Here is a 26,746-nt window from a genome sequence, read left to right as displayed (position 1 = left end):
TGAAAGGATCTAACATGACACACTCTCTCTTTGATTTTAAACGATGCAGTGTCTCCTTGTTCTGTTGGAATGACAGCCTCCTGGTCTGTGTACAAATTCCTCATGGGTACAATTAACTGTTCTGGAATTTCATTCTTAATGTTATCCATAAATTGTTATGATCCACACATTTTAATGCTTTTGCATAGCCAATAAAACACAAGTAAACATCTTTCTGGTATTCTTTGCCTTCAGCCAAGATCCATCTGACATCAGCAATGATATCTTTTTCCACGTCCTCTTCTGAATCCACCTTGCACCTCTGGAAGTTCTCTGTCAATATACTACTGTGACAGTTTTTTGAATCATCTTCAGTAAGATTTTACTTGCATATGATATTAATGATATTGTTCAATAATTTCCACATTCTGTGGGATCACCTTTCTTTGGAATGGATACAAATATGGATCTTTTCCAGTCAGTTGGCCAGGTCTTCCAAATCTCTGGGCATAGCTGAGTGAGTGCCTCTCGTGAGGCATCCATTTGTTGAAACATCTCAATGGGTATCCCATCAATTCCTGGAGCCACTTGCCACTTGCCACTTGCCTCAGTGTAGCTTTGACTTCTTCCTTCGGTACCATTGGTTCTTGATCATATGTCACCTCCTGAAATGGGTGAACATCAACCAGTTCCTTTTGGTAGAGTGACTCTGTATATTGCTTCCATCTTCTTTTGATGTTTTCTGCATCATTTAATATATTTCCCATAGAATCTTTTAATATCACAACTCAAGGCTTAAATTTCCTCTTCAGTTCTTTCAGCTTGAGAAGTGCCAAGTGTATTCTTCCCTTTTGGCTTTCCAACTCCATGTGTTTGCACATTTCATTACAATAATTGACTGTGTCTTTTCAAGTTGTTCTTTGAAATCTTCTGTTTAGCTCTTTTATCTTGTCATTTCTTCCATTTACTTTAACTAATCTCTGCTCAGGGGCAAGTTTCAGAGTCTCTTCCAACATCCATTTTGGTCTTTTCTTCCTTTCCTGTTTTTCCAATGATCTTTTGGTTTCTTCATGGATGACATTCTTGATGTGATCCCACAATTCCTCTAGTTTTCAGTCATTGGTGTTCAATGCATCAAATCTATTCTTTAGATGCTGTCTAAATTCAGGAGGGATATTATCAATGTCATATTTTGGCGCTCGTGGACTGTTTTAATTGTCTTCAACTTCAGCTTGAACTTGCAAATGACCAGTTGATGGTCTGTTCCGCAATTAGCTCCTGGCCTTGTTTTGGCTGAAGATACTGAGTTTCTCCATCACCCCACGCACCACAGATGTAGTCAGTCTGATTCCTGTGTACTTCATCTGGCAAAGTCCACATGTATAGCCACCATTTGTGTTGTTGAAAAAAGGTATTTGCAATGAATAAGTCATTGGTTTTGCAAAATTCTATCATGCAATCTCCAGCATTATTTCGATCTCCAAGGCCAAATTTTCCAACTACTGGTGAGTCTTCTTTGTTTCTAACTTTTGCATTACAGTCACCAGTGATAATCAGCACATCTTGATCACATGTTTGGTCAATTTCAGACTGCAGAAGTTGGTAAAAATCTTCAATTTCCTCATCTTTGGCTTTAGTGGTTGGTGTGTAAATCTGATTAATAGTAATACCAACTGGTTTTCCTTGTAGGCATATGGATATTATTCTATCACTGACAATATTGTACTTCAAGATAGATCTTGAAACATTCTTTGTGACAATGAATGCCACACCATTCCTCTTTAATCTGGCATTCCCGGCATAGTAGATCATATGGTTATCTGATTCAAAATGCCCAAAACTGGTCCATTTCAGCTCATTAATGCCTAGGATATCAATCTTTATGCATTCCATTTCATTTTTGACCACTTCCAAATTTCCTACATTCATACTTCATACATTCCATGTTCCAATTATCAATGGATGTTTGCAGCTGCTCTTCTCATATTGTGTTGTACCACTTCAGCAAATGGAGGCCCCAAAAGCTCTACTTTATCCATATCATTAAGGTAGGCTCTACTCTGATGAGGCAGCTCTTTCCCAGTCATATTTTGAGTGCCTTCCAACCTGATGGGCTCATCTTCTGGCACTGTATCGGACAATGTTTCAGGGCTATTCATACAATTTTTCAGTAATATATCAGATAGCATTTCACTACTATTGACAAGGTTTCACTGGCCAATTCTTTGACAAGTAGATGGTCTCTTCCTTCTTCCAAGTCTTTCTCAGTCTGGAAGCTCCACTGTAACCAGTCCACCATGGGCACCCCTACTGTCACAGCCTTCATCCTCACAGCAATATGCAAGCCACCACAGTATGACAAACCAACAGACAAGTTCATCCCCTTAGCTGTCACAACCACTCCGCTCACTTCCTGGGCTACTCCCTGCCTGTTTCTGCCATTGCTCCCTGCCACCTGGGGCTCTCTCCCACCTGCTTTACCTGTTCCAGCCACTGGCCTGTCTGCCAGTGCTCCCTGCCACCAAAACTAACACAGATTGAGGTAGAAAACTTAAAAGACTCATAACAGAAGAAGAAATTGAGCAGGTCATTAAAAAATTATCATCAAATAAAAAGTCCTGGCCCAGATGGTTTCACTGGAGAATTCTACTACTCATTCAGAGAAGAGCTAAAATCCTACTCAAACTATTCCAGAACACAGAAATGGATGGAAGCCTCCCAAATTCATTTTATGAAGCAAGCATCATCCTTAAACCAAAACCAGGCAATGGCACAACTAGAAAGTAAAACTATCTGTCATGAATACAGATATAAAAATCTTCAATAAAATCCTAGCCAATAAAATCCAGCAACATACCAAAATATAATACACCATCATCAAGTGGGGTTCATACAAGACATGCAAGGATGGTTCAACATTAGAAAAACTATCAACATCATCCATCACATAAGTAAAGTAAAAGACTCACATAATCCTATCAATTGATGCAGAACAGGCATTTGATAAAATCCAACACCCATTCCTGATTAAAAACTTTCAACAAAATAGGAATAGAAGAAAAATTCCTCAATATGATAAAAGGCATATATGCAAACCAACAGCCAACATTATTTTCAATGGAGAGAGAGTAAAACCATTCCCCTTACAAACAGGAATGAAATAAGGATGTCCTCTATCTTCACTTCTATTCATTACTGTATTGGTAATCCTAGCCCAGGAAATAAGGCAAGAAAGGAAAATCAAACGCATCCAAATTGGTAAGGAAGAAGTCAAACTATCTCTATTTGCTGATGATATGATCCTATACACAGAAGACCCAAGAGACTCAGCAAGAAAACTACTGGAACATATTGAATGATTTAACATAGTGGCAGGATACAAGATCAATATACACCAGCAAAAAAGTCTCTGAAAAGGAAATAAGGAAATCAATCCCAATTACAATAGCTACCAAAAAAAATAAGATATTTGGGGATAAATCTGACTGGGAACACAAAAGACCTCTTCAAAGAAAACTATGAAAAACTACTTCCAGGAACTATAAGATCTACATATATGGAAGAACATACTATGCTCATGGATAGGAAGATTGAGCACTGTGGAAATGTCAACACTACACAAAGCAATCTATACATTCAATGCAATCTCAATCCCAATTCCATCAACATTCTTCAAAGACATGGAAAAACAATCACTAATTTTATATGGGAAGGAAAAGAGACCTAGGATAAGGAAAGTACTACTGAAGGAGAACAAAGTAGGATGTCTCACACTCCCAGACTGCAAAACCTATCACACAGCCACAACTGCCAAAACAGCCTGGTATTGGTACAGTGATAGAAACACAGACCAGTAGAGCAGAACTGAGAACCCAGAAATAGATCCATCTACCTATAGTCAGTGGATCTTTGACAAAGGGCCAAAATCCATTAAATAGGGAAGAGATGGGTTTTTGCACAAATGGTACTGACAAAACTAGATATCCATTTGCAGAAAAATGACACAAAATCCATACCTTAAACCATACACAAAAACAAACTCCAGAAAGACTTAAAATATGAAGCCTAAAACTATAAAGTTCCTCAAGGAGAAAATAGGGGCAAATTTAGGGGCCCTAATTTATGACAAAAATAGACTACCAAGCATAACCAAAGATTTACAAACAGCAGAAGATAAACTACATGATTGGGACCTTCTAAAAATTAAATTCTTATGTGCATCAAACAACTTTTCCAAAAGAATAAAAAGAGAACCTACAGAATGGGAAAAAATATTCAGCAATGACATATCAGACAAAGGACTTATCTTTAAGTTACAAAAAACTCTAATACCTCAACATTGAAAAGACAAACAATCCAATTAAAAAATGGACAGAAGACATAAAAAGACAGTTCACCAAATAAGATATTCAGGCAGCCAACAAACACATGAAGAAATACGTGTGACCATTAGCCATTAGACAGATGCAAATCAAAACAACGAGATACCACCTCACCCCAGCATTAATAGCAAAATTCAGTAAGACAGAAAACAACAAATGCTGTCGAGGATGTGGAGAGACTGAGACTCCATACACTGCTGGTGGGACTGTAAAGTGATACAATCACTATGGGAATCAGTATGGTGATTCCTTAAGAAGTTGGACATGGCAATACCATTTGACCCAGCAATCTCATTACTAGGTATATTTCCTAAAGTGAGGAGGAGGACACAAACAGATACATGCACACCCATGTTCATCAAGCACTATTTACAACAGCAAAGAGATGGAAACAACCTAAGTGCCCATCAGCCAAGGAATGAATAAACAAACTGTGGTACATACACACACTGGCATAGTGCTCAACCCTAAAGAATAATGTTGTTGTTGTTGTTGTTATGTGCCGTCGAGTCGGCCCCGACTCATAGCGACCCCTCCTTGGGTTTCCGAGGCAGTATCACTACGGAAGTAGGATTGCCCAACCTTCCTTCCGAGGAGTGGCTGGTGGGTTTGAACCACCAGCCTTCTGGTTAGCAGTCAAGTGACTTAGCCACTATGCTACCAGAGCTCCCAAAGAATAATGTAGAAATGTAGAATCTGCAAAACACCGCATAACGTGGATGAACTTGGAGGACATTATGCTGAGTGAAATGAGTCAATCACAGAAGGACAAATATTGCATCAGTTTGCTATTATAAAAAGTCAAAGAAAGGTTTATACATTGGAGGCAATTTTCTTTGTTGATTACCAGAGATGAGAGGGGAGGGGAGGGGAAATTTCTATTTCATTTTTTGGGAAAAAAAATACACACACACACACCCCAAAGATTATTAGTGGTTATCAGGGGTAGGAGGCAGGGGAAAGGGGAAAGCTTTTCTTTGGAGGGGAATTGAGTTTATGGTAATAGGTGATGGAGTATCTTGGAAAAGGATAGCAATAATGGCGGCACAACAAGAAAAACGTAATCATTGTCCTTGGTCTGTAAATGTGGAAATTGCTGTTTGTGAACATGTTGTTATGTATGTTTTCACCAAAATAAAAGTGGGGGAAAAAACTTTATAGAAGGAATATATTCTGAAACTAGTAACAGAATAATAATAATAAAAGAATCAATGGTACTTGATGGAAGAAGTCAAGCTGTACTGAAAGAATTGGCAGAATTGATGGAATACCCACTGAGATGTATTAACAAATGGATGTAGCACTGGAGGTGCTTACTTGTTTATGCCAAGAAATCTGGAAGACAGATACCTGGCCAACTGACCAGAAAAGACAGACATTTGTGTCAGTTACAAAGAAAGGTGATCTGACAGAATGAGGAAATTAGCAAAGAATATCATTAATGTCACACACAACTAAAATTTTGCTGAAGATAATTCAAAAATGGATTCAGTGGTATACTGACAGGGAATTTCCAAAAATTCAAGCTGGATTCAGAAGAGGACATGGAACAAAGGATATCACTGCTGATGTCAGATGGATCTCAGCTGAAAACAAATACCAGAAAGATATCTACCTGTGTTTTGTTGATAAGCAAAGGCATTCAACTGTGTGGATCATAACAAATTATGGATAACATTGAAAAAATGGGAATTCCAGAACACTTAATTGTGGTCATGAGAAATCCGTACATAGATCAGGAGACTGTCATTTGAACAGAACAAGGGAATACTGCATGGTTTAAAATCAGGAAGGGCGTACACCAGGGTTCTATCCTTTCACCATTCTTATTCAATCTCTATACTGAGCAAATAATCTGAGATGCTAGAGTATATGAAAAAGAACATGGCACCAGGATTGGAGGAAGAACCATTAACAACCTATGATATACAGATGACACAACTTTGCCTGCTAAAAGTGAAGATGACTTGAAGCATTTACTGATGAAGATCAAAGACCACAGCCTTCAACATGGATTACACTTCAACATAAAGAAAACAAAAATCCTCACAACTGGACCAATAAGCAACATCATGATAAATGGAGAAAAGATTGAAATTGTTACGGATTTCATTTTACCTGGATCCACAATCAACATTGATGGAAGCAGCAGTCATGAAATCAGATGTCACACTGCACTGGGCAACTGTGCTACAAAAGACCTCTTTAAAATGTTAAGAAACAAAGATGTCACCTTGAAGACTAAGGTGCGCCTAGTACCTAAGGCACTTGACTGCTAACCAGAAGGCTGGAGGTGCAAAGCCACCAGCCACTCCTCGGAAGGAAGGCTGGGCAATCTACTTCCGTTATGATACTGCCTCGGAAACCCAAGGAGGGGTTGCTATGAGTCGGCTCTGACTAGACAGCACATAACAACAACAACAACAATTCAAGCCATGGTATTTTCAATAGCCTCATATGCATGTGGAAGTTGGACAATAAAGACAGAAGAAGAGTTGATGTCTTTGAATTGTGGCGTTGGTGAAGTATACTGAAAATGCCATGGACTGCCAGAAGAACGAACACATCTGTCCTGGAAGAGACGCAGTCAGAATGCTTCTTCAGAGTAAGAATGGACAGTTCATCTCACCTACTTCGGTCATGTTATCAGAAGTGACATTCCCTGGCAAAGGGTATAATTCTTGGTAAATCAGAGGGTCAGCAAAAAAAGGGTAAGACCCTTAATGAGACAGACTGACACAGTGGCTGCAACACTGGGCTGAAGCATAGCAAGAATTGTGAGCACAGTGCAGGAGGGGGCGGTGTTTCGTTCTGTTGTGCTTAGGGTTGCTACATGTTGGACCCCACTCAACAGCATTTCACAACATGAGGTTGATTCTATCCAATAAAGCAATGACTCCCAAATTTCTGAGATTCATAACATTCAGCCACCAAAAAGAAAGATCTGTATCTGTACATTTCAATGCTATTACAAAGGCAAAAAAAATATAAACTTTTTTTTTTTTACTTTTATGAATAATCCTATCTTCCTCTTTTCATTAAAATTTTGTTTTTATATAAAGCAATTTTATAATCACAATTGCATTTGACCCTTATTATGATCTGTGAGGATTTCCTGGGTAGCACAAACAATTAAGGACTTAATTGCTAATCAAAAGGTTGGTAGTTTAAATTCCTCCAGAGATATTTTGGAAGAAAGGTCTTGTGTTCTGCTTTTGAAAGGTCACAGCCTTGAAAATCTATGGAACACAGTTCTATTCTGATACATATGGGGTCATAAGGAGTCAGAATCAACTTGATGGTAACTTTTTTTAAAAAATTACTTTGTGAGGTAAAACTATTCTAATTACTATTCTAATTTTACAGATAAGAAACCTGGGATTCATAAAGGCAAAATGTGTTGGTCAAAGTTGAGCACTGCTGGGTAACCCAGACTGAACTTAACCAGGTCTAGATTCTTTCCAAACAGTACATAGCTTACAATTCCCAGGGAGCTCCAGCACTTTCTGTGTATACAAGGAATTGTATTACAGTTATTGAAATGATAACACCAGCAAGAGGTAACAGACAGGATAGAAAGACACACACACACCCTTTTTTTTTTTTTTTTTTAATAAAACATATTATCTAGGTTTTTTCTTTTAAAAATTAAGGGCAAAGACTCAACTGCAAGGTATATATATTAAACAGTTTGCTAACTTGGAGTCAGTGTATAGGAACATCTCTAGCAAAAATGTTTTTTAAAAATGTACATTAATAATATTAATAAAGATAACTACCATTTATTGAGCATCTACCATGGGCCAATCTCTGAGCTGGCTTCTTTATATATGTAACTTAAAAACTGTTTTGAAAACAACCTTATTCGATGTGGTATTAGCCCTATTTTACAGCTAAATAAAGTAAGGCACAATTATGTAAAATAACTTATTCATGGTCATAGAATTAAAAAGCATCAGAGCTAGGAATGAACTCAAGACTGACTGACTGTTACGAGGGGATAAAAATTAAATAAATCAGTGAAACAACCAAGAACCATTACTTTGCGCATATATGGTTTGCCACCCACTCTTTAGACACTAGGGATATAGAGATTAAAAAGATCAACAAGGTGCCCACCCTTCAAAGATGTTACAAATTAAAAGCCAAGTGAAAAGAGACCAACAGTTTCTGGTCTTTCTCCTGCTGACATAACCAGTAGAAGCAGAATGCTCTTCTACCCCAAACCAGACTCCAGCCCTCCTGCTTTGCAGCCCATTGTAAAGGCTGGCCTGAAAGAAATATCACAAGAGAGACCGGAAGAGGACAATCTTATCCCTTGCAGTCTGCAGAAGGCACTGTCATTTGATAATCAAAAATTACAGAGCTCTGAGCTTCAGTCTCATTAGCTCATTACTCAATCATATCATGTGTTGGGTACTGGGCTAGGGGCTGTCTATTCTTGGCTCTAAGATAAAAATGAACCATGATTTTGTGCAAATTACTTGACTTTTTTGGAGGTGAAACTTGGATTATTTCTAAAGTTCCTTCTAGTGCTGAACTTCTAATTCTATTCCACAGTTTCATTTTTTTTTCTTTTATTTTGATATACCAATCTTACAGAAAAATTGGCACAAAAAGTATATTTTCTTCTTCTTAACTGTCTGAGAATGAGTGGCCTAAATGAATACTCTAGAGTGTAACTATGACAAACAAGAAATACACAACCACAGAATAACTTGTTGTTAGGTACTATCAAGTAGATTTGCAATTCATAGTGACCCCATGTGACACAGCAGAAATGCTCCCATAGGGTTTTGTAAGCTGTAATCTTTATGGGAGCAGAAAGCCATTGCCACTGGGTAGCCTCAAACTCCCAGCATTTCAGTTAGTAGCTGAGAGCTTAATAGTTAGGTCACTGGGGCTCTTCCATAACTTCCATAACCACAATATAACCATTAAATCAGGAAATTAATACTGATACAATTCTACCCACGGCATCAAGATTGGAGGAAGAATCATTAACAACCTGCGATACACTGACGACACCATTTTACTTGCCGAGAGTGAGGATGACTTGAAACACTGATGAAAATTGAAGAATACAATCTGCAGTATGGACTACACCTCAATATAAAGAAAACAAAAATCCTCACAACTGGACCAATGAGCAGCATCTTGATAAATGGAGAAAAGATTGAAATTATCAAAGACTTCTTATAACTTGATTCTACAATCAATGCCAATAAGAGCACCAGTCAACATATCAGACATACAGCACTGGGCAAATTGAATACAAAGACCTCTCTAAAGTGCTAAAGAGCAAAGATGTCTCTTTGAGGACTAAGGTACACCTGACACAAGCCTTGGTGTTTTCAATCTCCTCATACGCATGTGAGAGCTGGACAATGAATAGGGAAGACTGAAGAAGAGGTGGTGCTTTTGAGTTGTGGTGCTGGCAAAGAATGCTGAAAGTACCATGAATTGCTGAAAGAACTAACAAATCTGTCCTGGAAGAAGTGCAGCCAGAATGCTCCCTGGAAGCAAGAATGGTCAGACTTCGTCTCACCTACTTTGATCATGTTATAAGAAGAAACCATTCCCTGGAGAAGGGTGTCATGCTTGGTAAAGTGTAGTCAATGAAAGAGGGGTAGGCCCTCAACAAGATGGACCGACACAGTGGCTACAATGATGGGCTCAGGTATAGCAGAGACCAGGGAGTTAGAACAGGACTGGGCAGTGTTTTGTTCTGCTGTATGAGGGTTGCTATGAGTTGGAGACAACTCCACGGCACCTAACAACAACAACAACAACAGTTCTACCATCTGAGCCATAGACCTCACTCAAATTTCATCAGCTGGCTCCAAAGTGTCCTTTAGAGCAAATAGATCCAATTCAGGATCATGTTATTTTTAGCTGTCACGTGTTTTGATTACCTAGTGCCACTCTAACAGAAAATACACCACAAATAGGATGGCCTTGACAAACAGGAGTTGATTCTTACAATTTGGAGGCTTTAAGTCCAAGTTCAAAGTGCTGGGTGAAAGCCCCTGAACCTTGGGCTGCAGCTCTGCCTCCCACTCCCAGCCTACTGGAGCTAGAGGCTTTTCTACACTCAGACAGCTGCTGGCTGCTGAGGCTGACAAGCCCAAGGTTGACAAGTAAAAAGGCACAGTCCCGATGTTATCAAACCACATGGTAGGCCATTAATTCAAGTCCACTGAAATTCCCAAGGTCAGCAGAGCATGGCTGGCTGCCGAACAACGACACGGCTACATACGGGGTTCAAGCTTGCCATAATCCAGAGACCATTCCCCAAGCCTTCTCCTTATATACAGGAAGCAGATCATATCTCTAAGGCAGCTGCTCGGCTGCTCCCAGTAGATTCCACCATGGAGTTGATTATCAGTCCCATCATGGGGAATACTACATCCAGCTGCCCAGCCACTCAACCAGGCCCAGCCAAGTTGACACACAAACTGAACTATCACATCATGTCTCTTTGGTCTCCAATACAGAAGAATTCCTCAGTCTTTCCCTGAATTTCATGACCTGGGCATTTTTGAAGACTTCAGGACAGATATTTAGTAGAATTTCCCTCAATTTGCATTTGCATGATGCTCCCTCATGATTTTATTTTATTTTTTGTCAGGAATATCACAGAAGTGAGGCTTAGGCTTTTTCATTGTATCCTATTAAGTGGTACAAGGTTTTGATTTGTCCCATCACTGGGATCAACTGGATGTTGATCACTCGATTAAGGTGGTATTTGCAGGCTTCTCCACTGCATAGTTTCTCTTTTTCTTTGTAATCAGTAAGTATTCTGTGGAGTATAGCACTTTGTAAATATCCTATTTCTCATGAAAATTCCACCAAATCATTTTAGCACCCATTAAAAATGTGGATGAATTAATTATTACTATGATGGTTGCTAAATTATGATCTTCAAATTCCATTGTTTCTTCTATATTTATTAGTTGGCATTCTTCTATAAAGGAAAGCTTTCACTTCTCTCCATTTATTTATTTCTGTATGTATGCCAGAATTGACCTAATGGATTTCTACTTTATTCACTGGCTTATAATTCGTCCCAGCTTTGGTCAGTGAAAAATGTTTCAAGTTGGCTTCTAGATCCTTTTGACATGTCTCTATCATTTTTTAAGCATTCCCTTACTTTCTGGCACAATATGTTTTCTAGAATCATCTTCTACTTTGCCTGCCCCACACCAAACTTAGCTTTTCTCTAAGAATTCTTGGTTCCTTTTAGTTTAGACTAGTTTTAAAAACTAAGATCTGGGCACAAGGTGTGCTTGATAATCGGACATTGACACTCCCAAATCCTCTTACTGGAAAGAGCGAGGGAATGTGTACACACATACACACAAAAAAAAACACAAACACATTACACTGCGTTTGCTGGGCCCTACTCTATGGTCTCTGCTCTGAATTACTCAGGAAGAAAGAAAAAATGAAAGGTACTTGACAGTTTTTCGGTTCAGATATACCTGCCTCATTTGATGTAAAAAACCAAAAATAAGCGAAACTCCCTGCCACTGAGTTGATTCCTACTCATAACAACCCTCATAGAGTTTCCAAGGCTATAAATCTTTACGGAAGCTGACTGTTTCATCATTCTCCCATGGAGCAGCTGATGGGTTCGAACTGCCAACCTTTTGGTTAGCAGACAAATGACTTAGCCACTGCACCACCAGAGCTCCTTTGATGTTAAACAGTGGGTTATTAATAAATCACAGTATCTTTTTGACCTATATTACACATTTTGAGATTTGTTCTAAAATTGGGCATGTAGGCATTAAGAGATTTAAAGCCATAAAATATTCTGTCATAAGAATGATGGCAAATAAATCACAAACAGTACATTCTGTACTTTTGTACTGAAATGTTAACTATGCTAAGAGAAATGAAGTTCCCCAAAGAGAAATGCACAGAAATGAGAACTGAGCACTGCCCTTTAAATTTAGACTCTTCCATCTTCGATGCATGATAAGGACTGCTTTTCCTGACACTAAACTTTTAGTTGAACTGCCTAAAGAGGATTATCTCTTGAGAGGTCATATTATTGATTGATTGGTCATATAGCAATGACAGCTAATACACTTCATTAATAACGTTTACAAGCTCACTTGTCCTTCTTTGCTCTCTAAAGCCTCTTGTAGTTTTCTATATATGCCTATCCCACTTAATAAATACACAAAAGGTTTTCTTAAGGGCTGTACTCATAACTATTATTATTAGACTGAAGACTTTTAGTGTAATTAAGTCGCTTGATATTTAAAATAATACTGAATTTATTCTAGCAAAGGGCTGGTTTCAACTTCCCCTACACCCATTTGGAATATAAAGCAGCACTGGTTTTTAGGAAGTCAGATTTTCATTATTTAGCAACTATTTATCAAGCATTTGCTGTGTATATAGCAGTGAGCTAGAGGCTACATGGGAATATTATTTCGTGATAATGGTAATAACGAGATGGCAGGGAAAAAAAAAAAAAAAAAACCTTCCAAACACTGCCATTGAGTCAATTCTGACTCATAGGCCCCATTGGGTTTCCAAGGTTGTAAACCTTTATGGAAGCAGAATGCCTTATCTTGCTTCTGTGGAGCGGCTGGTGGGTTTGAACCATCAACTTTTGGTTAGCAGCCAAATGCCTTAACCACTGCACCACCAGAGTTTCTTAGCTGGTTTGCAAAGTTCCAGTAATTATAATAAGTATTTTACCTCTTTCATTCCATATACTCCTTACAACAACCAACCCTCTGTGGTGGTTGCTGTTTCTTCTCACACTTTGTAGATGAGCAGATTGATGCCCTTGGAGATTTTAAGTGACTTTCTCATGGTCACACAAATATATGAAAAATTCTACTACTCCTTTATTTGTTCATTCAAAATTGGCAATTTCAATGGGCAGGGGGCCAAGCTTGATTCTCAGGATAAAATGACAGACCACACAGAGACCCTGTCCTCAGGAAGCTTGCAGTTTAGCAAAAAGACAGGCAATTTGAACATATAATTACAATAAGGTACAATAATTGTTCTGCTAAACAAGGACAAGGAATAATAAAGATGGGGTCTGGACATCTCTACTAGAGAGGTTGAGCTTTGTGACTAATTGTCTATGTGGCAGGTGAAGACCAGGGAAAATCAAGGATGATGCTAAGATTTCTGGCTTCAGTAGCAAGGCAAATGCTGCTTATTTTTTTGTAAGAAATTCTTGATGCAGAGTTGATTTCTGGGGATGGATGAGGTGCTGATGTTTCATTTTGGATGTTTTGACTATGAGATGCTTGGCAGCCATCCAAGCACTCATCTTCAGTTAGCTAATAATGACTTCATAGCCTATTTTATAAGGTAAGACATTCAAACAAAATTTGCTCTAAAAATCTTTACTCCCCACCTGTAGCCTTCTCTAAAATTACGATTTAAGCATGAAGTAAAGACACTGATTTTCAGTTTGATTCTGGAGTCTGAGACTGACCGTATCTTATTCTTTCTGCTCTTGAGAAGCTTAACTGCACCTAAGAATCCTATTGGGTGAACTGAATGCATGTCCTCTTACCATGGAGAATAGAAATATAAGCATTATCTATATACTAATAGTTATCATTTTAGTATAAGATACTAGATACTTCTTTAGCAGGCAAATAAATAAAGTTGCCATCAACTTATGGTGACCCATGTGTGTCAGAGTAGAACTATATTCCATGGGGTTTTCAATGGCTGATTTTCAGAAGTAGATTGTTGTTGTTGTTGTTTGCCATCAAGTCAGCCCTGACTCATAGCGACCCCTCCTTGGGTTTCCGAGGCAGTATAAGTAGGATTGCCTAATCTTCCTTCCGAGGAGTGGCTGGTGGGTTTGAACCGCCAGGCTTCTGGTGAGCAGTCAAGGGCCTTAGGCACTATGCTACCAGAGCTCCTTCAGAAGTCGATTACCAGGCCTTTATTCCAGGGCCTGTGGGTAGACTTAGAATCACCAGTCTTTGGGTTAGCAGCTAAGTACTTCAGCTCTTTGCACAACTCAGGGACTCCTTTAATAGGTAAGTGGCCCTCTTTCCTAATTATTACTATATGGAAAATTTTCAAATCAATTAACCCAAAACCAAAGCTCTCATTTTGCTAGCTATGCCACTTATGATACTATATAAAGATATCACATGAAAGGCCATTTTATTTACTAACTAGTTATATGTTTTTAATCTAGTTTATTTTGGAGGATCTCCTAGGAATTTATTTTCTCAAAGCTACTGGTTCATGATGTTTTTCTTTAATGGCTGAAAACTTACACTTTTTTAATAATTAATTTTTAGTTTGTGCTACATTTATTATAGCAATTTATTAGAGTAAAGGAATTATGAGATCTCAAGTTAAATGTCAAGTTCTCCATTTGGATCCACCTAAAGTGAAGTTAAAGTCATTTGAGGGGAGAATCATGGATCTTCCTATGGAGCCAGGATGAGTGTTTTGTCATTGTCTTTAATTTCAGGCACTAGTTTACTAATCCAGCCAGACTGCTCAAGTACATAGCTTTGAACTCAAATGGCAGCACAGACTAGCTGCATCCAATGATTAATCAAAAATTCACTTGTCAAGCTCACTATTGGTTAGTAGTTTTCAAAAATTCAGCTGAGAAAAACAATGTGTAAGCGTGATGGTTTAAGGATATGTTATTGATCTATTCCCCCTGACATGCTCTGAAATTCATTCCTAAGTCCGATCCCTAGAAAGCTAATTACTTGGATACTGAGACAATTAATTTCTAAAATTAATCAAATAAGTTCTCTGAGCTTCAGTTTCCAAAATACAAAATGAAAGTTCATTCATTCAACTAGAACTCATTGGACTACTTATACCCAAAGCAACAGGGCTACAAAATAGATTAAGATCATAGTCCCAGCTCTCAAAGACTCTTACCTGCCCATCTTTCTAAGTATGTTTATCTATTTCTATCTCTATCCCTATCTATCTATCCATCTATCTATCTAGTAGGTAGACCAAATAGATAATAATAATTCTATGTGAAAAATGCAAAAACAGAGATATATGCTGGGTACAGAAGAATAAAAAGGGGTATTTTATCCACCTAAAGTGCAGGGTAAAGAAAAGGGAAGAATGAGTGAAGGATACTAGGCGTTCTAGAATAGTATCACCCACTCTCACACAATTAGAGTATTCCAAATAAAAAAAACCAAACTCACTGCCAGTGAGTCGCATCCAACTCATAGCAACCCCTCCTTGGGTTTCTGAGGTGGTATCACTATGGAAGTAGATTGCCCAACCTCCCTTCCAAGGAGTGGCTGGTGGGTTTGAACCACTTTGCCTTCTGGTTAGCAGTCAAATACCTTAGGCACTACACTACCAGAGAGTATTAGCAAGGATCAAACAAGAGAAAGTATAAGAGAGCACAGTCAAAATTGGAAAATAACTACTCAGAGGAATGAAGATATACCAGCTGTGATGCCCTAGGCTGCAACATCTAAACTCTAAACTGGTTTAGTAAATACAAAAATGAATTATCTCACATAACAAAAGTTGCAGAGATAAGGCAGGCTCCATTGTTGGTTGATTTAGAGGCTCAATTATGTCATTCAGGATCCATATTCTTCCCCTTCCAGCTCTGCCTTTCTCAGGATTGACTTTCTACTCTAGAGGGAATGCTTATTAGTTACAAAATGACTGCAGCAGTTTCAGGCATCACAATAAGACACAGAGGATCCCAAAGATGAGAGGCCATCTTTCTCTCTTTTCCTTCCTAAGGGGGAGGAAATGTCTCAGAAAGCCTAAACTGATGTATTTCAAAATAAACTTACCAAAATCTACTAATTTAACTCCACCTTCAGTGGTCAAGAGGATGTTATTTCCCTTTACATCACGGTGGATGGTTTTATTGTTATGCAAATGCTGAAGTCCCTAGAAAGTTGGGAAAAATATAATGATTTTTAAAGAAAGCATTAAAGATGAAATATGATTTTCAGATGGATGCATCTATAGAAAATTAATACGAAACACATGTTAAAATTAACATTCAAATAAACTATTTCATATTGAATTAATCATATCAAAGTGCACTATATAAAAATTCATAAAACCAGAACTTCTCCCAAGTATTTTATAAAATGTTGATCTCAATACAAGAAAACATTTCATATACTTACATAGAAAATAAAATAATGGCAAATAAAAATGTAATTTTAAGTAAGAAATACACATTATCTACTTTCATCATTATCACAACCCCAGAAATAGTCTTAAGAGTTCAGAATTAGGGTTCTATCAATACAAATAGGGTAGATTTCTAATGGAAAAAGGAATTAGTTATGCTAAACATTTCACATTTTTGGATATACTCTTGCATAATAAATATTAATGTAGTTATATTTTTCTAAAAATAGGATCCAGTTTTTATTTAATTAGAACTGTTTCATAATTAATGCACAAATCATTTAAATTGCCTTACCATGAGTGCTTCATGTAAAATATAGGCAATTATGGGCTCACTCATTCTTTCACCCCTCTTCAGAAAGTTTTTCACAAGATCAGTCACTGAGCCGCCATTACACAACTACAAAAGAATATTTCAAGAGAGACATTAAAACGGGTATGGCATTTTAAGTTCTTGCTATAAAAGGTTTTCCCAAAGCATTTTAAAATATCATTCCAATGTGGTTTTCCAAATGAATACTCCCATTATCTTTATGGTTTCATAAATGAAATTGACATATCAACTTGAATTTGCATACAATCCATTATTGGAATGTAGCTTTCCTATCAATAAATTTTTAGATAAGAGTTTGCAGAAGTACTGGGTTTGATTTTTAAATTCAAGGGTAAGAATTATGTTTTTCCAAGTTTTAGGATTGAGGGCACACAAGCAATATTGATTTTTTGTTTTTGTATTTGTTGCTGTAAATACAACATTGGCAATTCAACTTTTTTCATGTATATCATTAGTGACACCAATTACATTCATCATGTTGTGCATCCACCACCACTATTCACTATTCACTGACAAATTTCCCAGCATCATAAACTGAATCTCACTGCTTGCTAAACAATGATTCTCCTCTTCCCTCTCCCTCTCACCCTTGGTAAACAAAAACAAACTCTGATTTCTATACATTTGTCTATTCTAGATATTGCATATTAGTGTGATCATACAGTATTTCTTCTTCTATGATTGACTTACTTTACTCAGCATAATGCTTTCAAGGTTCACCCATGTTATAGCATGTATTAGGACTTCATTTCTCTTTATGCGGGAGTAATATTACATTACTGATTTGTGAACTTTTAATTAATAGTACAATACATTCTTAATGAAGAATCTACAAAATACCCCATAATGTAGATGAACTTGGAGAACATCATGCTGAGTGAAATAAGTCAATCACAGAAGGACAAGTACTGTATTAGTCCATTATTGTAAAAAGTCAAGGAAAAGTTTATATATGGAAGGAAATTTTCTTTGTTGGTTACTAGAGGTGGGAGACGGAAGGAAGGCTGGGCAATCTACTTCCGTAGTGATACTGCCTTGGAAAACCCAAGGAGGGGTTTCTATGAGTCAGGGCCAACTCGATGGCACATAACAAGAACAACACAACAGGGGTGGGAGAGGAAGGGAGGGAACACTGTTAGATAGGTAGAGACAAGTACTGATTTGGGAGAAGAGAATGGTAATGTACCAAATGTGAGTGATCAACACAGTGGCACTGAGGAAGAGAAAGACATAGAGAGGTGCATGGGAGGTACAGACAACAAAGATGAACGCTTTTGCACATACAGTACTATACTGTCAGTGAAGGCAAATATGGATATATGAGTGGATAAATGGGTGGACAGGCTAAACTAGGAGGTATGTCTATGCAGTGAAAAGTGTGCCCAGACCATATATAGGCTTGGAAGACAATGTTTCTACAAGGGTATTTGTATGTTCTGTAAGAATCCCCAGGTATATAGTACAGCTGACAAGGGAAAAGGGTGTAGTCATTTCTTGGCCACACCCAGCTACCTAGAGGGAGTGAGTAGTTGGACCTGTGGGCTTGAGACCATGGTTGCAGGGGACATCAAGCTCAAATGGCATAACATATTACACAAAAACATTGTTCCACATCCTACTTTGGCAAGTAGTGACTGGGATCTTAAAAGCTTGCAAGCGGCCATCTAGACACAACGATGGGTCGCTCATCATCTAGAGCAAAGAAGAACAAAGAAAGCCAAAGATGCATAGAAACAATTAGTCCAAGTGTCTGGTACACCATGCAATCCTCAGCCTATAAGACTATGAGACCAGAAGAGCTAGATGGTGCCCAGCTACCACTGTCAACACTTGGAGGGGGATCTCAGTAGGAGATCCTGGATAGAGTGGGAAAATAATGTGGAACAAAACTCAAAATCATTAAAAAAAAAAAAAGAAAAAAAGGGACCACATTTGCTGATCTGATAGAGCCTGATGGAACTAGAGACTATGGCCCCTAGCTATCCTTCAAGTCTGGAATTAAATCCACCCCTGTGGCTTCCAGCCAAACAAAAGACAGGCATATGAGCTGAACATTCACCTGAGGTAGATACACTCCCTGGAGAGATCAATCATGGGAGAATAGAAAGGCTGTGTATGCACAGAGAGATAGCTCGAGGGGCCAGGAGTGCATGGGAGGGAAGGCCACAGGGAAGAGGTAACTATGGGGAAGAAGTGGGAGGGGAACTTGCACTGTGGGAACTTGCAGTCAATGTCATGAGACAAAGCATACATGAGTTGTTTTATGGAAAGTGAGTTTGCTCTGTAAACTTTCACCCAAATCACAACGAAAATTTTAAAAAAAGAATAGTACAATAGATTCTTAATATACAACTTGTACTATTTTATATGTGCCTCTTTTCTAACAAAATTCAGAGTGCACTGAAGTAAGGACTGTAAGTCCTATTTTAGAAAACTATCTTAAAATCATGTTTCCTAGCTTCTTTAGCTTCCCCCCACCCTACCCCTAAATCAGGGAGAATCTAAATGGAAAAATATGAGAGAGGAACATGGTATGAGAATTTTTCACATCTGGGTTCTCCAACATTCTTACTCAAAACCAAACTCACTGCTCACTACGGAAGCAGATTGCCCAACCTTCCTTTTGAGGAATGGCTGGTAGGTTTGAACCTCCAGCTTTCTGGTTAGCAGTCAAATGCCTTAGGTACTATGCCACCAGAGCTCTCCAACATTAGGTAGCAGTAAATCCCATGGAAAAGAGTTCCAGAACCAAGAAACCTGTTCCACAAATAATGATGTTAGCAATGTAGTATGAGAGGGAAGATAATGCAGCAAATGACTCCAGACCAAGAGAAGTTCCCAAGAAAGCTTTGATCTCATGAAATCTTGATCCGCTGATTCCTGAACCTTCAGCCTTTGCCTTCAAGCTTGTCCATTCCCCAGGGGCTGGTGTCCATGGTCTCTCTGCCCCTCACCCTCACTCATGGTTCTCCTCTCTCACCACCTTTGGTACCTACCACCAGTGCCTGTGAATTAAAACAGCCATTGATTTTCCTGACTCTCTTCTAACCAAAAAGTAGGGAAAGAAAGGAGATGAGAGGAAGAATACCCTTGGCATATTCGTTTGAAATCCTGAACATGTTTTCTAACATGGTAATTACATTGTAGACTTGAACAGTGTTGGTACATTATGGATTAGATAAGAGCTAACACTTAGTGAGGAGCTCTGGTTGCGAAGTGCATAAGGCACTTGACTGCTCACCAGAAGTCTGGTGGTTCAAACCCACCAGCCTCTCCTTGGAAGGAAGGTTGAGCAATCGATTTCCACAGTGGTACTGCCTCGGAAACCCAAGGAGGGGTCACTATGAGTTGGGTCCAACTTGATGGCACATAACAACAATAACACTTAGTGTGCAATGACTTTGTGCTGACACATTACTAATCCATTTCCAGGAGTTATCTCCACTCCTCACCACTCTCTGAAGTATGTATTATTATCATCTCTATATTAAAGAGGAGCCCTGGTGGCACAGTACTTAAACGCTCTGCTGCTAACCAGAGAGTTGGCCATTCAAACCTAGCAGCTGCTCTGCAGGAGAAAAATGTGGCAGTCTTCTTCTATAAAGATTTACAGTCTTGGAAACCCTTTGGGGACAGTTCTACTCTGTCCTGTAGGGTCTCTGTGAGTCAGAATCAACTCAACAGCAATGGGTTTGGTTTTTTGGTTTCCATATTAAAGACAGGAAAATTGAGGCACAAAAAAGATTAAGTAACTTGCAAAATGCCTCACACTAATGACAAAGCTAAAATAAGAAATTGGACAGTCTGATTTGATCAGGCTTTGGGGCTGGCTAGCAAATCTAACTACCACGTAAGATACTATAAAAGCCTATTTTTCTACAAAGCCTGTTTAAGATTTAAACATGGATTTACAAAGGAACATTTATATGCAACGCCATTTGTAATTAAGGTCTTCCCACATTTAAAGAAAACTTCTTTTAGTTACTGTAGGAGTACAAATTAAACCACAAATGCAAGAGTGTGGCTGCCCTGGCAGCAGAAAACAGGGTCAGACTGCCTCCCTCTGTGGGCCAGCATGATCGGTTCACAAAATTATACACAACTGACTGAAAAGAAATTTAAGTCCTTTAAATTGTAAGGCATTTATTTCAAAGAACCTAATTTGGAGGAACAGCCATGAGAGCAATAATCAAGAAAGCAAAAAACACATTGCATTGGGCAAATCTACTGCAAAAGACCTCCTTAAAGTTTTGAAAAGCAAATATGTCACATTGAGGACCAGGGTGTACTTGACCCAAGCCTTAGTATTTTTAAATGACACAGTGTCTAAGGCATTTGAGTGCTAAGGAGAAGGTTGGCAAATTCCACTCTGTGGAAGAAAGACAGCAATCTACTTCCATAAAGATTTACTGTCTTGGAAACCCAATGGGAGTCACTATGAGTCAGAATCAACTCGATGGCAGTGGGTTTGGTTTTGGTTTCATTTCATATGCATGTGATAAATGGGCAATGAATAAGAAAGACCAAAGAAGAATTAATGCATTTGAATTACAGTATGGGTGAAGAAGAGTGAACACTGCTAGAAGAATGGACTGCTAGAAGAATGAACAAATCTGTCTTGGAAGAAGTACACCCAGAATACTCCTTAGAAGAAAGGATAAGGAGATTTTCTCTCATGCACTTTGGACATGTTATCAAGAGGGACCAGTCCCTGGAGAAGGACACCACGCTTGGTAAAGCAGAGGGTCGTCAAAAATGAGGAAGATCCCCAAGGTGATGGATTGACAGAGTGGCTGCAACAATGAGTTCAAGTATGGCAATGGTTATGATGCTGGCACAGGGCCAGGCAATGTTTCCTTCTGTTGTACACAGGGTCACTATGAGTCGTAACTGAAATCCACAGCACCTAACAAGTTTTACACTACTTTTAAAATTCCTAATCACTGCTGGGAACTGATGTTCTTTTTCTATTTCTCCAAAATGTGCCCTTTCTTCCTCTGCACCCAACACTGCAATTGACCATGTTGTGAACGCAAGATGACACGAATATATTTTACAAGGGAAATAAAAGAACGCTAAAGAATGTGCAAGAATTAACAAACGAGATAGGAGAACTAATGCAGCCACAGAATTTGCACTGAAAAGTTCAAATTTCACCTTCTGTCATTTATTTTTATTTGAAACATAGCTTTTTTTTTTTTTCTATCTAATAACATTTAGTATAAAGGATTCTTTGTAATATAGATTCCATTTTTAAGTAAGGTGTGTTGAGGCAAAACTTATATACAATAAAATTCATCCATTTTAAGATGGCTCAGGGGGCAGGAGTGCATGGGAGGGAAGGATACAGGGAAGAGGTGACTATGGGGAAGGAAATGGGAGGGGAGCTATTGCATTGTGTGGAGCTGCAGTCAATGTCATGAGATAAAGTGTATGTGGACTGCTGTATGGAAAGTGAATTTGCTCTTTAAGCTTTCACCCAAAACACACACAAATTTTTTTTTAATTCATCAATTTTAGTGTATAGTTCCAAGTTTTGACAAATGAGTTAGTTATCTAGCCTCTATCACAATCAAGATACAGAAAAAATCCATCACACAAAAAATCTTCCTTCCTGATCCTTTGCAGTCAAATCCTTGCCCCTGTTCCTAGCAACCACTAATCTGTTTTCCAGCCCTATAATTTTGCTTTTGCAAGGATGTCACATAAGCTGAATTACAGGGTACATACATAGCCCATTGGGTCTGGCTTCTTTGACTTAGCATACAAAATTTGAGATCTGTCCATATTGCTGCACATATTAACAGTTTACTTCTTTTTTAAATCTGAGTATTCCAATAAACAGAAGAACCACTGTTTGTTTATCCATTAACTAATTGAGAGACATTTGAGTTGTCTCCAGTTTTTAGCAATTATGAATAAAACAATTATAAACATCCATGTACAAGTTTTTATGTGAATATAAATTTTTCTTCCTCTTGGGTAAACATGTAAAAAAGGAAATTTCTAGAGTCTATAGCTCTTATCAGAGAAGCCCTGGTTGTGCACTGGTTAAATCACTTGGCTGCTAACCAAAAAAACATTAGCAGTTCAAACCCACCAGCAACTCCATGGGAGAAAGAAATGGAAGTCTGCTTCCATAAAGATTTACAGCCTTGTAACCCTATAAACAGTTCTATTCTGCTCTGTAGGGTCACTATAAGTCTGAATAAATTTGAAAGTAGTGGATTTTTTTTTTATAGGTCATATCCACCACTCATCTATCATTTTGCTGGACAGTGGTAGCTTGCATGATGCTACGATGCTAGAAGCTATGACATCAGTATTTCAAATGGCAGCAAGGTCACCCACAGTGGACAGATTTTAGCAGAGCTTCCATACTCAGAAGGAGCTCAAAACATAGTTAAAAGAGTGGTTTTCACACAGGAGAGATTTTGTCCCTAGGGGACATTTGGCAATGTCTGGAGATATTTCTGATTGTCAGAACTGGGGGATTTCTATTGACATCTAAGGGCCAGATGGGGCTAAGCATCCAATAATGCACAGGACAGTACCCCACAATAAAGAATTATCCACCCCAAAATGTCAACAGTGCCAAGGCTAAGAAGCCCTCTGTCAGGATAAAAAACAATTACCTAGAGTATATGTTAGAGCTTGAATTACAGCTAATAAAAAAAATTATAAACAAGTACAGTAGAATTTTATCAGAGACTGATAACATCTAACTGGAAGGGAAAAATGAAAAGGTTTTATAAAGGATGGAACCTGTTGTTATGCATGTTGAGGCTGTCTGATGGATTTTTTTGCTGTTGTTATGGTGTATTCTGTAATACTGTAATGCAGAAGTATACTTGTGAGGATTCAAATTTACCAATTTTTTTCTTTATATTCATTGTATTTTTTTTTTTGTCATGCTCAAAAGAAAGGCTCTTCTCCAAACTAAGATACTTAAAATATTTGTTTTCTTTTGAAAATATCATTTTGATATATTTTGCTCTGTAATTCACTTAACTTTTTAAAGAGATACATAATCCTAGGTCATGATCTAACATTCTTATGTTCTACATAGATTGTGGGCTACCACATAAAGTATAACCATTCCCATATACCAAATTCTGAACACATGGGCCTTTACCTAGATACTCAACTCAATTCTCTGATGTGTCTGTTCTTGCACAGTATCAAATTGTTTCAAGTCTTATAGCTTTAGATTTGTTTTTGTTATCTGGTAAAGGAAGTTGTCTCTCATTACTTTCTCAAAGTATCTAGACTCTTCTTGCCCATTGACTCTACAAGGACTTCAGAATCAGCTTCTCAAAATCAAAAGAAGTGCACATAGTTTAAATAATATAATAACTAAATGTGACTCAATAATGTGATTTAAAAAAAAAATCTTGAAAAAAGTGCCCAATGGTTGGTTGAAAACTTTTAACAGTAATGAATGAAGCTAGAAACATAGCAAGACCTCACATCATGTACTTTGGACATGTTATCAGGAAGGACCAGTCAGTCCATGAAGAAGGACATAATGTTTGGAAGAGCAGAAGGTCAGCAAAAAAGAGGAAAACCCTCAACAAGATGGATTGGCACTGTGGCTACAAGAATGGGCTCTAATGTAGCAACGATTGTGATGATGGCACAGGATAGGGCAGTATTTTGTTCTATTGTACATGGGATTACTGAGTCAGAGCAGACCCAAGGCACCTAACAACAACAGCATAATAATAAAAACCTTTAAAAGTATGTGTGTGTATGTGTGTGAGAGAGAGTTAAAAACTCCTCCCCATAAAATAGGTCAAAAAGAAAAATCCAAACTTCAGTTTTCCTTTTTAAACTTTTTATTGTGATTTGGGAGAAGATTTACAAAATAAATCAGTTTTCCATAAATAATTCATACACATTTCGTTTCATGCCACTGACTGCAATCCTCACAATGTAACATGACTCACCCCACTTCCTCCCTGTTTCCTGTTTCCATTCCTCTTTCTTTCCTATCCCTTCCTGTCTTCTGAAATTTGTCCTTGGGCAAATGGTGTCCTTTTTATTTAGAATGGTTGATTGTACTAAGGAGTGCTACCTCCCAAGTGTTGCTGTACCACTTACAGACCTGTCTACTTAACTGCTAACCAGAATGCTGGTGGTTCAAACCCACCAGCCACTCCTCAGAAGGAAGGTTGGGCAATCTACTTCCATAGTGATACCACCTCAGAAACCCAAGGAGGGGTCGCTATGAGTTGGGTCCGACCCGATGGTACATAACAACAACAACAACAACATTGTTTGGCTGAATGTTGAGCCACAGAGGTGAATTTCATTCCAGGCTAAGCAGGCTAGGTTTGCTCCGCACTTTTCTCCCACTCTATCCAGGACCTTCTAATGTTACCATTTTCAGAACAGTCAGTAGTAGTAGCTGGGCACCATCTAGTTCTGGTCTCAGGATCATATAGGCTGGGGTTCAAATGGTTCATTAGTCCTTTGGCCTAATTGTTTCCATGATTCTTTCATTTTCTTCATTCTTCTTTGCTCCAGACAGGGAGAGACTAATGGCTGCACCTTAGATGGCTGCTTGCAAGCTTTTACGACCACAGTTGCTACTCACCACAGTAGGATGTACATTGTCTTTACCGACTACGTTGTGCCAATTGACTCTGATGTACCCCCAAGACTATGGTTCTGAGCCCCCAGGTCCAGCAACTCATTCCCTCAAGGTTTTTGTTACGGATAAGAAGTTTTTACAACTTTGCCCCCCTCTTCAACAAGCTATACTATATTCATGGATATATTTGCAGAACATACAAATACATATATAGAAATAACCTCTGTCAAACCTAGATATATTAGTGGGTGTAGTCCCATTAGCCTTGCCACATCTGTTCAGTTTGCACATCTATCTATGTGTCCACTCATAGAATACTGTTATTACTGTTTTTCAGGATTGTGTATGTAATAGTATGTACCTCTGCTACCTTTAATTCTTGTGGTCCTCCATGTGCAATGGAAAACAATGTATATTGTAATTTTATAGCATTATAATCTGAGAAGATACTTTGCAGTATTTTAATGTTTTGAATTTTACTGAGGCTTGTATGGTGTCCTAACATATGTTGTATTTTATGAGTTTATCTGCTTGACTATGGTGTATCTGTTTCTAGGACAAATCACTTAGTGAAGTAGTGAAGCTTCACCTGGGACTCTATCTAGGAGGTGTTGGAGATGTGAAAAATCACCCAATCTTGGATCTTACCTAACTCTGCTGCACTCATTCCATGAAAGGAATAGCAAGATTATTTCTCTGGTTGCTGCCTCTGCAAAACAAATGGTTAATTTGTTGTGATAGTTGGAGCTGTGTGTCAACTTAGCTGGATCACAATTCTGTGTGGCTTAAGCAATTGTGTGGTGTGGTTATTACCATGATGGGATCAGATGAATATGTTTTGAGCAGCCAATCCATTGAAAGGGACTTTCCCTAAGGGTGTGGCCTACTGCCAGTATATTTATGGACATCCTGGGAAAGGAGACATTCTTCTGTGGATTGGGATTCTCTTGTGCTGCTGACAACTGTCTGTGAGCGAACAATCCACCATTCGACCTAGAGATCTTGGATTCATCATTCATCATCATCTTGGATTCATTCATCTTGGATAAATCTTGCCAATTCATCATTGGCAGTATACTGCCTGCCAACCTTGAGCTCCTCACGCCCTGCACCTGCGAGAGTCGGGAAAACCTCCAGCTTGACGTTTGATCCAAGAACTTTGGACTTGCCAGCTTCTATAAGTGTGTGAGCCATTTTCCTAAGATAAATTTATTTATTTTTTTATATATATATGGGAGCTCTGATAGCATAGTGCCTAAGGCACTTGACTGCTAATCAGGAGACTGGCAGTTCAAACCC

The 26,746-nt window shown here is 38.4% G+C and overlaps 1 protein-coding gene across 1 annotated transcript in view; it reads right to left on the bottom strand.

The window, feature by feature from the left end:
- MYO3A (myosin IIIA) overlaps positions 1 to 26,746 on the bottom strand; it is a 360,696-nt gene that overhangs the window by 320,471 nt on the left and 13,479 nt on the right. The window contains exons 3-4 of the mRNA XM_007936415.2: positions 16,813 to 16,917; positions 16,166 to 16,265 (exon numbers count right to left, since the gene is read on the bottom strand). Coding sequence (XP_007934606.1) covers positions 16,166 to 16,265; positions 16,813 to 16,917 — 205 coding nt within the window. The remainder of the gene's footprint in view (positions 1 to 16,165; positions 16,266 to 16,812; positions 16,918 to 26,746) is intronic.

This window comes from Orycteropus afer, unplaced genomic scaffold (assembly GCF_000298275.1).
Source record: "Orycteropus afer afer isolate SDZICR_OR568_19922 unplaced genomic scaffold, OryAfe1.0 scaffold00035, whole genome shotgun sequence".
Taxonomy (NCBI): Eukaryota; Metazoa; Chordata; class Mammalia; order Tubulidentata; family Orycteropodidae; genus Orycteropus; species Orycteropus afer.
Note: the sequence above shows the minus strand (reverse complement) of the source record. Positions and strands in the feature narration are given on the sequence as shown.